The sequence below is a fragment of the Callorhinchus milii genome, unplaced genomic scaffold (genome assembly GCF_018977255.1).
Source record: "Callorhinchus milii isolate IMCB2004 unplaced genomic scaffold, IMCB_Cmil_1.0 Scaffold1, whole genome shotgun sequence".
Classification (NCBI taxonomy): domain Eukaryota; kingdom Metazoa; phylum Chordata; class Chondrichthyes; order Chimaeriformes; family Callorhinchidae; genus Callorhinchus; species Callorhinchus milii.
The window spans coordinates 103,415,058-103,428,429 of record NW_024704742.1 but is presented as its reverse complement, the minus strand read 5'-3'; the positions used below and the strand labels follow the sequence as shown (position 1 = coordinate 103,428,429).

Sequence of the window (13,372 nt, the reverse complement as noted above, 5' to 3'; positions counted from 1 at the left end):
GTCTTATGAGTTGTAAAAGAAAGAGTACAAGCTGTACAGAGCGATGGCGATGTGTTCAGAAATCGGATCCCATGTTCCGAATGCAATTAGAAATTAACTCTCAGAGATATAATTATAATATTTCACGTCCTCCCAACATGAAAAGCACTATACAAATGTAATCTTGTTGTTGTAATAATCCTTGCATTTGATATAGCACTTTTCACATCTTCGAGACGTCTCAAAGAATATACTGTGAAGTGAATTGACTGTACATTTGTGGGCGAAACACAGCAGCCAATTGCGTACAGCAGAGTCCCACAAACAGTCGTGGATTGAGTGACCAAATTATTATTGCTTTTTTGAAGGATTATTAACACCAGAAAAGTAATCCGCCAATCGACTAACAACCGGGTTCCCACTTACTGCTAGGTAAACAGTGTCATGTGGAGTAAGGAAGCTTGGCCAAGATTTCACCCTGCCGGGAATCGAACCCAGGTCTCTCGATTGTGAGGCGAGTGCTCTAACCACTGAGCTACAGGACTAAATAGCTGGAATGTTAACAGTATCAGGTCTTTCAGTTGGATAAGAGAGGTACGGATGCTTTGTACCGTGACAGGTCCATATAATGAAGGATAATTGGGAACAGTGATATTAAATTGATATTAAAAGAGATGAAGAGAGACTGAGATATTTCTTACTGTTTTAAAACTTCAGAATAAATCATTTGTTTCACTCAAATCGCTCCATTATGCTCTTTATGCACAGCAATGTTCCACTGACCTTCTGTTCATTTCATTTGAAAACCTAGCAATCTCAAGTCCCCATCTGCTGATCAAAAAGGCATAATATTACTGAAGGAACCATGAATAAATTCCATTCTCCTAATTGTTGTACTACAACGACAATTTAAATGAATTTGTGTAGCACCTTTCAAGTTGGAATCAATCTGCACTTTGCTGAGAGCCCGAGCTGGGGGGTAGAGGGAACAAGCTGAGTGATGGTGGGAGGGGAGAGGTGAAAGCCCAGTCCAAAAGATAGGTCTTTAAGTGGGTTTTGAAGGCAGGGAGGGAAGGAGGCAAAGCAGAGAAACTCCGGTTTGGAGTTCAAGGGAATGGTGGGAGAATGGCTGGAGGCTTGCCCACCAGCAATGGGGCAGATTCGGCAAGAGACATGAAGCAAGCTACTATTTTCTAAGCAGCCTGGTCAGTAGAGTTACAGAAGGTGACAGAGGTAGGGTGTGGTGAGGCTGTGGATAATAATAATAATAATAATAATCCTTGCATTTGATATAGCGCTTTTCACGTCGAGAGGACGTCCCAAAGCGCTTCACAGAATAGACTGTAAAGTGAATTGATTGTATATTTGTGGGCGAACGCGGCAGCCAATTGCGCACAGCAATGTCCCACAAACATTTGAAAGTGAAGATGAGATCTTAAATTCGATATGCTGTGGGTGGGGGTGAGGGTTGGTGGGGCAAGTGTAATGGAGCCAAGTGAGGTTGGGGGTGATAGGCTAATGGAGCCATGTGTGGGAGAGGACATAGGCTACAGAGTTCTGCAGCTTGTGTAGGGATGAATTGGGGGAATCCAATGAGCAGGGCGTTTGAATAATTGATCCAGGATGTGATAAAGACATGGATGAGGGTTTCAGTGGCCCAAGGGAAAAAGTAGTGCTGGAGCCACATGATTTTATGGAGGGGAAGGAAAGCCAAGCAAGTGAGAGCTCAGTTTTTCCAGTGGGAACACAATGGAGATCACTAAAAATTCCATTAGAGAGCTCACAGAAAGATCGAGATTGGTGCCTGGTCATCCCCAGGGAGGAAGTAAATCCTCTCTGTCAGGAATATTAACCACATTTCCAGAAATAGAGGAAATTGGATTTCCAGCCCTCTGGATGTTTTGCTAATATAACCCAGCACACAAAATATTCCATTAATACCATTTGTTACCACACACAGTATTAAAATGAGCAGTTGTGGCTTTTTAATGCTGGTAAAAGGCAATTAATACAGGAAAGATTGAATCCCACGCAATGCACTATGCCTGGGCGGTATGTAGTCCTGCTCAGAGAATGCAATCTTGGATTTATGAGCAAAACGTACTGGGAGTACCTACCTAAACCAACAGCATGGAGGCGTGCAGAAATTAGCTGATAGCCAGTGTCAGGGCCAAAAACAAACAAAATGTTTCTTTGCACCAGTTAAACTGACTTTACCCATGTGCAGCTATTCTTAGACACTATATGTTAGGTTAATACAAACTCTAATGGGAGGCTGCAAAATGCAGCACTGTTTTGCTCAGCTTCATTCACTGTACACTGGAATGTTATCTGGCACAACAGCGTGATCACATACCAGGCAGAACTGATAGGCAAAGCCATGAACTAATAATTACAAACAAAGATTAATTTTAAGTGATGGTAATGTTTTATTTGTCAGAGATATGGGATATTTTATTGATGGCTTTGACAGAGAAATAAAGTGGAAGCTCTGGACATGAAATCAAGGTATTATTGTTTGAGATATGGTGTACACAATGTAGCCAACCACCAGGATACAACAAAAAACACTGTATTTATGATGGAAGTCTTTGTGTTTCAGTTGGACTGTATTAAGCGGTAGGAAATCTAGAGAGGAGATAGTGCTGCGAGTGAGGGGTTACCTCAGTTATGGATGATTAATTTACTGTATGTTCCTGTGACATTTATATGAATCAGAGAGAGGGTGAGAAAATTATTCCTGCTGTGATTGTTTTTTCTGAAATATACACATATAGTCAGTCCAGCCTTAATTAAATATGTACAGATCAGCAGAAATAACAGGAATAGAATTATACACCTGCCGACCCACATCGGGACGTTAAACCAAGGTCCCATCTGCCTGTAGAGATGGACATTAAACATTCCATGGCACTGTTCAAAAAGTCAAGTAGTTTCTTAGTGTGGTTGTCATCTGCCACCCACCCCCCCAAATAAAATCGGTCATTCACTTCATGGCTCTCAGTGGGATATTGCAGTGTGCAAATTGGATGTTGTGTTCAATTACAAAATACATAATCATTGCACTCGCCAGGATTTCACATCAGGATGCCACTCCACAGAAAATATTGTAAACTGCAGTGATTGTATTGTGTAGGCAGAACAAAAAGACAAAAATGTTCCCATGTTAAGGAATCCTGCTAGAAATCACTACATATTACAACTTAATTGTCTCGTGTTCCTAAACTGTGGACTTTAGTATACGATTTCCAATTTAAGGATGAAATTTCATGTTCAAACTCCTCTCCCGTGCCATGAATAATAATAATCCTTGCATTTGATATAGCATTTATCACATCATTGAGACATTTCAAAATGCTTCATAGAATATACTGTAATTTTCTGGTATATTTTGTGGGCGAATTCTCAAATCAAGACAATTCAATGTTGTCGTGCCTTAAAATGCCTAGTGCCTTAACATTTCTATGTGCAGGGCTTCGCAGGATGAAATTCACACTTTGGTGTGCAATTTGTGGTGATCTCTAAAGGGATCCCTTAATTAGGAAACCTGGGGGTATGTCACCGTGATTCACAGGAACTCCACTCAGAAATCAACTGTGCTAGAGTAGAGTTCCTGTGAGTCAGCATGACATGGTGCTGGTTTCCATATTAAGGAATCCTGCTAGAAATCACTGCATAGTAGATCTCAAGCTGTCTCATGTTTCTAAAATGTGCTTTAACACACAGTTTCTAACTTATTGGCCTGAGCATTCGAAGGAAGGAACATCCTTGTTAAGAGTTTACAAACAAGAAGAAAATTAGTATTTATATTTGGGGGTTTTCACTCCTGGAATAGACACAACTTGTAATGGCAACATTTCCTCTAACAGTAATCTGACATATTTACATTAGAAACAAAAGACACAAATACGTTTTGGAGCACTTATTTGGTGCAGAATAAATTTGAAGCAGGTGATCAGATTTCAGTACATCTTCATGCAAGATCACAATTGATGTAATCATAGAAATTGAAGCATAGAAGGAGCCTATTTGGTCCATTAAACCTAGCTCCTCCATTAAACCTAGCTCCTCCCAATTGTTTATTCTTTTCTCGTACTCTTTTTATATTGTTCTCTTCAAATATTTAACCAATTTTCCTCATTCAATTCTGTGGCCGTTTTCTGTTAATCGACAGGCTTTGATTTTTTTCACTTTTCGAACCCCTTCAGTCAGGTTTCCGTGCTGCCCATAGCACAGAAACTGCCCTGGTCAAGGTCACCAATGATATCCTGACCATCTGTGACCAGGGCTCCCTCTGCCTCCTCGTCCTCCTCGACCTATCGGCAGCATTCGATACGGTCGACCACGCTATCCTACTCCACCGCTTGTCCTCCCACCTCAACCTTCAAGGCACTGTCCTTGAATGGTTTAGGTCGTACCTTTCTCACCGTCTTCACTTTGTCTCGACGAATGGCTTCTCCTCCACCCCCCGTACTGTCTCATGTGGTGTCCCTCAGGGCTCTGTCCTCGGTCCCCTCCTCTTCACCCTCTATATGCTCCCCCTGGTGACATCATCCGCAGACATGGGGTTAACTTCCACATGTATGCGGATGACACCCAACTCTACCTTTCCTCCTCTACTCTCAACTCCACGACCACCGATGTCCTGACAGCTGCCTGTCCGACATCGAGTCCTGGACGAGAGACAACTTTCTTCAGCTCAACGTGCGAAAAACCGAGGCCCTCCTGATTGGCTCACGTCAGCGCCTCCGCACCTCAGGCGCTGACACCATCAGCATCCAAGGCTGCACTCTCCACCTCTCAAAGCCAGTCAGGAACCTCGGCGTTTTGTTCGACCCTGAGCTGTCCTTTCTCCCTCACATCCGCACCACAACTGGCACCGCCTTCCATCACCTCCGGAACATCGCCAGACTACGGCACTACCTCACCCCTCACGCTGCTGAAACCCTGGTTCACGCCTTTGTCACCTCAAGGCTGGACTATGGGAACTCTCTCCTCGCCGGCCTTCCCGCCACCTCCCTCCACAAGCTGCAGGTCATTCAGAACTCTGCAGCTCGTGTACTGTCCCGCACCAGGCTTCGGGACCACATCACTCCCACCCTCGCTCGCCTCCACTGGCTCCCCATCCCCCAGAGGATTGATTTCAAGATCCTCATCCTCACCTACAAGGCCATTCACGGCCTTGCTCCCTCCTACCTCTCCAACCTACTATCCCCCTACCTACCTGCCCGTACCCTCCGTTCCTCTGGCTCCGGTCTGCTCCACGTCCCCCGCCCCAACCGCCCTACCATCGGTGGTCGGGCCTTCAGCCTCTCAGCCCCAGGCTCTGGAACTCCATCCCCCAGTGCCTTCGCCGCCTCCTCCCTTTCCTCCTTCAAGGCCGGTCTCAAAACCTTTCTCTTTGACCGTGCCTTCAGCTCCCCTCTCGACTCTCTTCCCCCTCCTCGCTCCCTCCCTTCCCTCCCCTCACCCTGACCATTTCCCCGCTCCTCGCTCCCCTCCCTTCCCTCCCCTCACCCTGACCATTTCCCCCCTCCTCGCTCCCTCCCTTCCCTCCCCTCACCCTGACCATTTCCCCCCTGCTCGGGTCATGACCCAACTGTGCAGCGCCTTGGGACGTCCTCCTGACGTGAAAGGCGCTTTATAAATGGAATCTTGTTGTTGTTGTTGTTGTTTGGGGGAAAAGACTTCTGATGTGAAAGAGCCCATTGTAAGACTTTTTTTTCATAATCAAGCCACACTTAAATATTTGTTTGGACATTAAAATATATCATGAATAGCATAATTATTTAACAATGTTTTAAAAGTCCTTCCCACTCTGCCTTCAAAGCCAGGCTTAAGATCTATCTTTTCGACATATTCCTCAACTCCCCCCTGACTCCCAGTCAGCTGTTAAGGCTCCTTGAGTTATCCTCCTGACGTGAAAGGGCGCTATATAAATGTAAAATGTAAATTGTTTAAAAAATCACCCTGCAGTTCAATGCATATCACTGCGATGATTTCCCAAATGCTCCGATGAGTGATGTTTAAGATATTGTGACACACTTGTGGCAAATACATTGCTATATAAATAAAACTTGCATGCTATTTTATATTTATATATAATTCAGCTTGCTGGTTTCTGATTTTACATGGTAATAATTGGTCTTTGCCAGTTCTGCCAATATTCTCCAAATCGAGGAAGATGAAATCTCATTTTTTTACATTTTTTCAGCATTTTGAACTGCAAAAATGGCTCACTTCCAGGTCATAAGGTCACTATAGATCACATTGACAGCATGTAGGAAGTGATGACCTTGGTGACTTTTGACCCGGAAATCAGACTTTTCTAAGGGAGAAGGGTGTAATTACTCTTAGAATACCAAAACACATACCCCAGACATTTCAATACAAATGTTTTGTTAATTGTTTATTATCATAGATAACAATGTTATTATTTGTATTATTATTTTAATGTCTTTAAAACTCTCAACCCTTATTAGTTTTAATTATTATCTTGGAAAACTACTTTGGTGATTGCCTTTGTTCCTGTTTTTGCCTCATAATGACATAAGGTTACACAAACTATCAATATGCAGTCCATGGATTTGGGATAAGTACAGTGACCAAAAACTTACCAATTACTTTTTATGACAAATGTTCTAATAAAGCTGCTAGGTTAGAATTAGTTTTAATTCTTACCTTGGAAAAAATACTTTTTTTTACTTTTTAAGACCATTGTGGGACACTGCTGTGCGAAATTCACTGCCACATTTCACCCACAAAATACACAGTAAATCCACTTTGCAATATATTCTGTGAAGCACTTTGAGACGTCTCAATGATGTGATAAGGCACTATTTTAAATGCAAGGATTATTATTATTATATTGGTGCTTGCTTTTGTTTCTACCTGCTGGGTTAATGAACAAAAGGTACAGGTTATCAATCAGTCTGCCAGTTGGTGAGATCTACTTTCTGTTTCCTTATTAAGGAATCTCATTAGAAATTCTTTATTAGATTCCTCCAATGTCGGAATGATAAGGATCCACCATCTCATATCAAACCTTACCTTCTCTATCTTAGTATTCCTTCTCACATAATCATGAACCAAATCTTCTTCAATTTTCCTGGTTGCTATAGATGACGTCACTGGTGCTGGCATTTTATTCCGTTGTGTCATAAAAGCAAATGTTGCTCCTAGGAGATAGTTGGGTAAATGATTTGGATCATACAACATAGCAAGAGCTGTGCTAATTGCAAGATCCCTGAAAGTGATTACAAGGCAGCAATCTCACTGAAGGAGTTGAATAGTGTAGCGGTCTGATTTATGAATAGTGTAAACTATGTGTAAATACAAGTCCCTAGAGGGAATTGCAGATGTTTTTAATCATAGTACAATGCCTGTTATCTACATGCCAACTATATGCATGTCTGCTTATCTGCATCAGAGCCTGGAGTATTTATACATTTTTATGATGCTGGGTTAGAATCAGAGAAGGAGATAGTGACAAACATAAAGATGGAGAAAATCATGGAGAGAGAGAAAATATGTTCAAAAAGGCCTCACTGAATTTATACGAAAGCATTTGTAGTATTTTTGTCAAATATGTCGGGACTTTGATCTCATATAGTCCCACATTTGGACTTTGATTTCATTTAGTCGAGACTGACATTCCAGTACAGTGCTGGGGATGTTAGAGGTGCTGTCCTTTCGATGAGACATTAAATGGTTTTGCCCAGAGGCATTGTCACTTTTTGAAAGAGAAGGGAGTTTCTCACAGTGTCCTGGCCAACAATCCACTAAATAAAAAAAAATCATTCACTTCATGGCTGTTTGTGGACAATTGGTGTTCTCAGATTGGCTGCCACTTCCACCCATAAAATAGACGTGACTCCACTTTACAGTATATCCTCTGAATCTCTTTGAAACATTCTCCTGATGTGAATGGTGAGGTATCAAATGCAGGATTTTAATTTTTTTATTATAAATGTCTTCAGAAAGATTTGATGAAATCATGGCGCCTTGGAAAATTTGCCCTAAATTGATTAAAAAGACCATGTCAACACATGTGCATGCTTTTTATTTTTATCTGGAAAAGTACAGAACAAAAATACTTAACCAATATGTAAACAGTACTCAACCTCTTGAATGTGATGTATGAAAGCCTAAAGGGTATGTTTGATTATTGCAGCAGGAGTTTACACATGGTTGAAAACATATTTTCGTATAGTGTATAACAGTCCATGAAACTGTGCTGAACCTACCAGTGACAATTTACAATTTACAAGTGTGAATTATATTTAATTCACACAATTTGTCACTGTTCACACTTATAGCACATTGATTATACTCCCCCACCCCCCCCCAATTTCACAAAGAATTACTACTTGGGGTAGGGGTTTATTTGCACAAATGAACAAATCTGATGGATTACAAACATTAGAATGCAAAACAATATTGCAATAGAAATAAATGGGTTTTAATTAAACTTAGAGAAAATAGCTTTGAAATTTATTGTAATGGCTGAGTAATGATAACTTCAGTGTTATTTACAGTAATATTCAAATATCTTCACGATGATTACTTCGGCCAGTACTCCCTCAACAGTCTCATTTGGAAACTTGTATTTAAATCACTGGGAGCAGGAGTGTGCATGTGTGTCTGCCATTAAGACCAAAGAGTTCATACTGTTCTTATAGTGGGAATTCTTATTGTAACTGTGCATGCTGACAAACAACTGTACTTATGGAACAGTATCCCATAAGTCATGGATTCAAGGCCCACTCTGTAATGTTGTGTTTTAATTCCAAAATTTTGTGCAGTTTTGTCCCTTTATAATATGTTAACTTATAGTGATGATTCGGTTTTGATGCTACACCGTGGACTCCATTCGCCACAATTGCATGCAGCCAGCCTGTTTGCCTCTCACACACAAAACCGCTCGCGCACTCAAATAGCAGGAAGTGATTTCAGTAGGTACCTGATAACCAACTAAATGGTTGACTTTCTAGTAATTTGGTTGCTGTCGACATCGTTTCCTGCTTTACGCATGCGCAACACATAGGAAGTGACATCATTGGTAACCCGATGACTGGGAAGTGCAAGAACCAAATCGGTTGGTCGTGCACATGTACAGTGAATCTGGCTATCGCATTATAAAGCCAGTTGGGTTATTGGGAATCTCCAATGACCATGTTATAGCGGGACTTCATTGTAATTTAAGTTGGCGCTAGAAAAAAGGCTATAAAAACTGACAGATTGTTGCAAAAACTTAAATGATTCACGAAAGTCTTTCAGGGAAGAAATTCTGCCATCCTTACCCAGTCTGGCCTACACATTTTTCCAGGCCCACACTATGTGGTTGTCTTTGAATGTGCTCTGAAACGGCCAAGCAAAAACACTCAGACTGGATAATTAGAGATCAGCAATAAATGCTGGCCCTACTAATGTTGCCCACGTTCTAAGAGAGTAAAAATCTGACCTGGGGAGAACAGCTCGTATTATGTTCCAAGCAAAATATTGCAAGAGGGTCACTATATTTTTCGGAGAGCGGAGAATAAAGCCCATGTAGTCTTTCAACCCTTTTGCACTTACACAAATTTCAGTGCGAGATACTTATTTACTGTAGAAATGTTATTAAGTATTTGAAGTTCTGTATATTAATTCTAATATTGTTATGATATGTGTTTTTTTGTAACAGTATGGGAGGGTGGGGGGCTTTGGGAGGGGGTGGGGGCTTGGCTATTCAGCAGTTCCCTTAATGTTAGGAACTGCAAGTTGTGTGAAGATGGGTTCTGCTCACTGGGCATCCAAAATGCTGTTAGTGATAGTCTATTGTAGGTAACGTTTACCATATCAAATGCACAATGACGATAATCACATAACCGATGGATGGTCATTTGAAGGATGTGTATCCCATGATGGGGAAGTTGAGGGAGAGATTTACCGCTCAGTCTGATCTTGTCCACATTTTTTATCTGCTATTAAGCACTTTCAAGCAGATGCCTAGATAGTGATCAGAAATCTTCCTTTTTAGCACAGGTGTACTAAGACCAAATATAGTTATTGACCAGGCAGAAATCATCTAACCCAACATTGAACTTGGGAGCATCCTATTTAGGCTCAGTTTTACTGTGAGTAGTGGCTTTAGTAGCTCCATTATTGTTTCGAGTTTATTATAATAATAATCCTTGCATTTGATATAGCAGCATATCACATCATCCAGGCATCTCAAAAATACTTCACAGGATACACTATAAAGTGGTTTCACTGTGTATTTTGTGAGCGAAACATGGCAGCCAGTTGCATACAGCAATGACCCACAAACAGCCATGGAGTAAGTGACCAATTTTATTTGGGGATTGTTGCCCAGGACACCCGGAGAAACTCCCTTTTCTTTTAGAATAGTGCCATGCAATCTTTAACATCCACTTGAACTGACAGACTGGACCTCAGTTTAACATCTCATCCGAAGGACGGGACCTCCAACAATGCAATACAACCCTAGCAATGCATTGGAGTGTTAGCTTAGACTATGTGATTCCGAGTCCCGATGTGGGGCTTGAACCCCAACCTTCTGACTCAAGGGTAAGAGCACTACCACTGAACCAGGCTGTATGTAACGTTAATTTCCTATTATAATTCTGCTGGCTAACAATTGGTTTTCTAATCTTGATGATCAGCATTCATAAACTCCATTGCTTCTATAATTTGTTTTGGTATCCTTCTCAATGTTTAATTATATCTTTAACTCTGATAGGTTTCTTTAGAGGAAAGAATGAATGCGGTTGCCTGAGTCCAATATCCCAAATAGCATGCTTTGATCAAATCATGAAAAAATGGCCAACTTACAGGTTGACTGATCAAAACTGATGTCACTTTACGTGTGCTGTGCATGTGTGATACATGCAGGAAATGACAACAGCGACACTTCCTGCATATCCTGCGTCCAGCATGCAGGATATAATGTCAATGGTGACCTAACCACCTGGAAGTGCCCATTTATTTGAAAAGGGAGGTGAGTTTCTCCTGGTCAAGAATGTCTAGATATAATGAGTGTTCACCTACTGGCTATTTGTGGGACAGTGTTGCGTGTAAATTGGCTTTGGGTGTGCCGAGAAATACTCTTAACAGTCCTATACTTAACAGTAATTACTCTAAAGACTTTGAGATCTTTTAATGTTACAGGCACTATCTCGAATGCAAAGATTATCATTAATCCTTAAAGGATTTTACATGGAATGTACCCTTTCTATTCAGTGGGATCCAAGCCTGTCTTCCTGTAATAATATTGTAATTGGGTTACAGATATCACGATAGCCAAGATGTCACAAGCAACTTTCTTGGAGCAATGTGGCTTATTTCTATCACATTTCTCTCCATTGGATATGGTGACATGGTACCGAATACTTACTGTGGGAAAGGAGTCTGTCTGCTCACTGGGATTATGGTAAGTGTTTCATTAAAACAGTAATAATCATATATTGTATCCTATATATGAAGGACATCATCATATCAATACAACTGGGCTATGTGCAAATTCCTAGATTTTTTATGTAAATGTATAAAGGTCTTTTTTGTACCAGGAAGTCAAAACAATACAAATTATCACAAGATTCCTGGAAATATATAGATCTGGAATTGTTAAAATCGACACTCAGAAATGCTTTATAAATTGATCCTGAACTCCTTGCAATTTTTTCTAAGAACAGAAGCCACTTTGCTTTCAGGTACTGTTGTTCTATACAAATTGGCTGCTGCATTCTACTACAATATACACAGTCATGGCACATTGCAATAAGATGCTGTAAGGCACTATTAAATGTCCTTCTGACATGAAAGGTGCTATGTCAAATGTAAGGATTATTATTTACTATTTAGATATATAATGGCAAGATTCCTCAATAGCTTCCTGGTTTCATCGCTGGTCTGTGCTGATTTACCTGACTGTAACCAGATTAGCAGTAGAAGTATTACATTTTGCCTCAGATTTCTTGGGAAAGGGAGAGGAAATAATGAGACAGGATTCCTGTTTCTAACACATTTTCAATAATCTCTGCTGGAATAATAATAATAATCCTTGCATTTGATATAGCGCCTTATCACATCTTCGAGATGTTTCAAAGCACTTCATAGGATATACTGTAAAGTGAATTGACTGTATATTTTGTGGGCAAAACGCGGCAGCCAATTGTATTAAATTGTGTAAAATTTTGTGTTGTGTTGCTAAAAATTGTGAAATTGTGTTACTAAAATGGTACATTCTATGGGAGTTTCTCCCATGTCTTGGGCAAGAATTCTCCAGATTAAAAAAAATTGGGCATTGATTTCATGGACTGCTATGTTCACCTACAAATAAAAAGTCACTTTACAGGAAAATCCTGTGAAGCACTCTGAGGGGTATTTGAGGGATATACTTCTGACTTCATATCAGGAATTGTGATGCTTCACTCTGTTTGCTTCAGGGCATACTTTATATTGTGCAGCAAAAAGCATCCAGACCACTAAAAGTGCATCGAAGCCAAAGGCAATTACTGTATAGTGAGAGCACTTTACTTCTCCAACAATATGGGTAGTTCTTGGCATTTCTTTTATTCATTTATGTTTTTTGTCATTCAGATCCTCAGTGTGAAAGATACGTTCCGAGTCAGTGCTATACTTTAGAATATGTATTTTTTATGAATTCATTGTCCTCTGTGTTAGATATATGACATAGTTGCAGGCCATTTATATTGCTGGTTGTGTTAGCTTAATGTATTTTTCACATTGAATCAATGCATATTCAGGTAAGTGGTAACTGGTGGAGACCACCTCAGACCAGTATCTCAGACCACTTGAGGTGAAGGATTTCTCTACTGAGATTTCTATTTTGGGCATCTTCCAGGTCAGGTAAATTGGATGAGGCAAAGTTCCCTCTTCTCTCGTGAACCATTTGCCTTAACCAGCACCTTACAGTTTGTGTGTGAGTGTGTGTGTGAGAGAGCGTGTATGTGTGTGCGTGTGCAGGGATGGGGCGGGAGGCCCATTTCCGACACTGACTGTCCTTCTCTGAGGAGTCTACCAAACTGTTAACAATTTTTTTCCTGTGGAAGGAAGAGGGAGCAACACTTCCTCTCATCAGTCTGGCCTCAATTCAAGCAAGAACACCCAAAATGAAAGGACATTCATAACGCAGTGCACCTCCTAAAACCAATGTCTAAATATTTTAAATGGAATAACATTTTGAACTATTTCCTTGTTGCTTGTTACATTATAGGGTGCTGGCTGCACTGCTCTAGTGGTAGCTGTGGTTGCAAGGAAGCTGGAACTTACCAAAGCAGAAAAACATGTGCATAATTTTATGATGGATACACAACTGACTAAACGAGTGAGTTTTTGTGGGCGGCGGGGTGGGAGGTGGGGATAGAGGTGA

The 13,372-nt window shown here is 40.8% G+C and overlaps 1 protein-coding gene across 1 annotated transcript in view; it reads left to right on the top strand.

Moving 5' to 3' along the window:
* Positions 1-13,372, top strand: part of LOC103181140 (small conductance calcium-activated potassium channel protein 2) — a 92,569-nt gene that overhangs the window by 60,203 nt on the left and 18,994 nt on the right. Inside the window, exons 4-5 of the mRNA XM_042333857.1 lie at positions 11,269-11,410; positions 13,217-13,327. Of these exons, the coding sequence (XP_042189791.1) occupies positions 11,269-11,410; positions 13,217-13,327 (253 nt within the window). The remainder of the gene's footprint in view (positions 1-11,268; positions 11,411-13,216; positions 13,328-13,372) is intronic.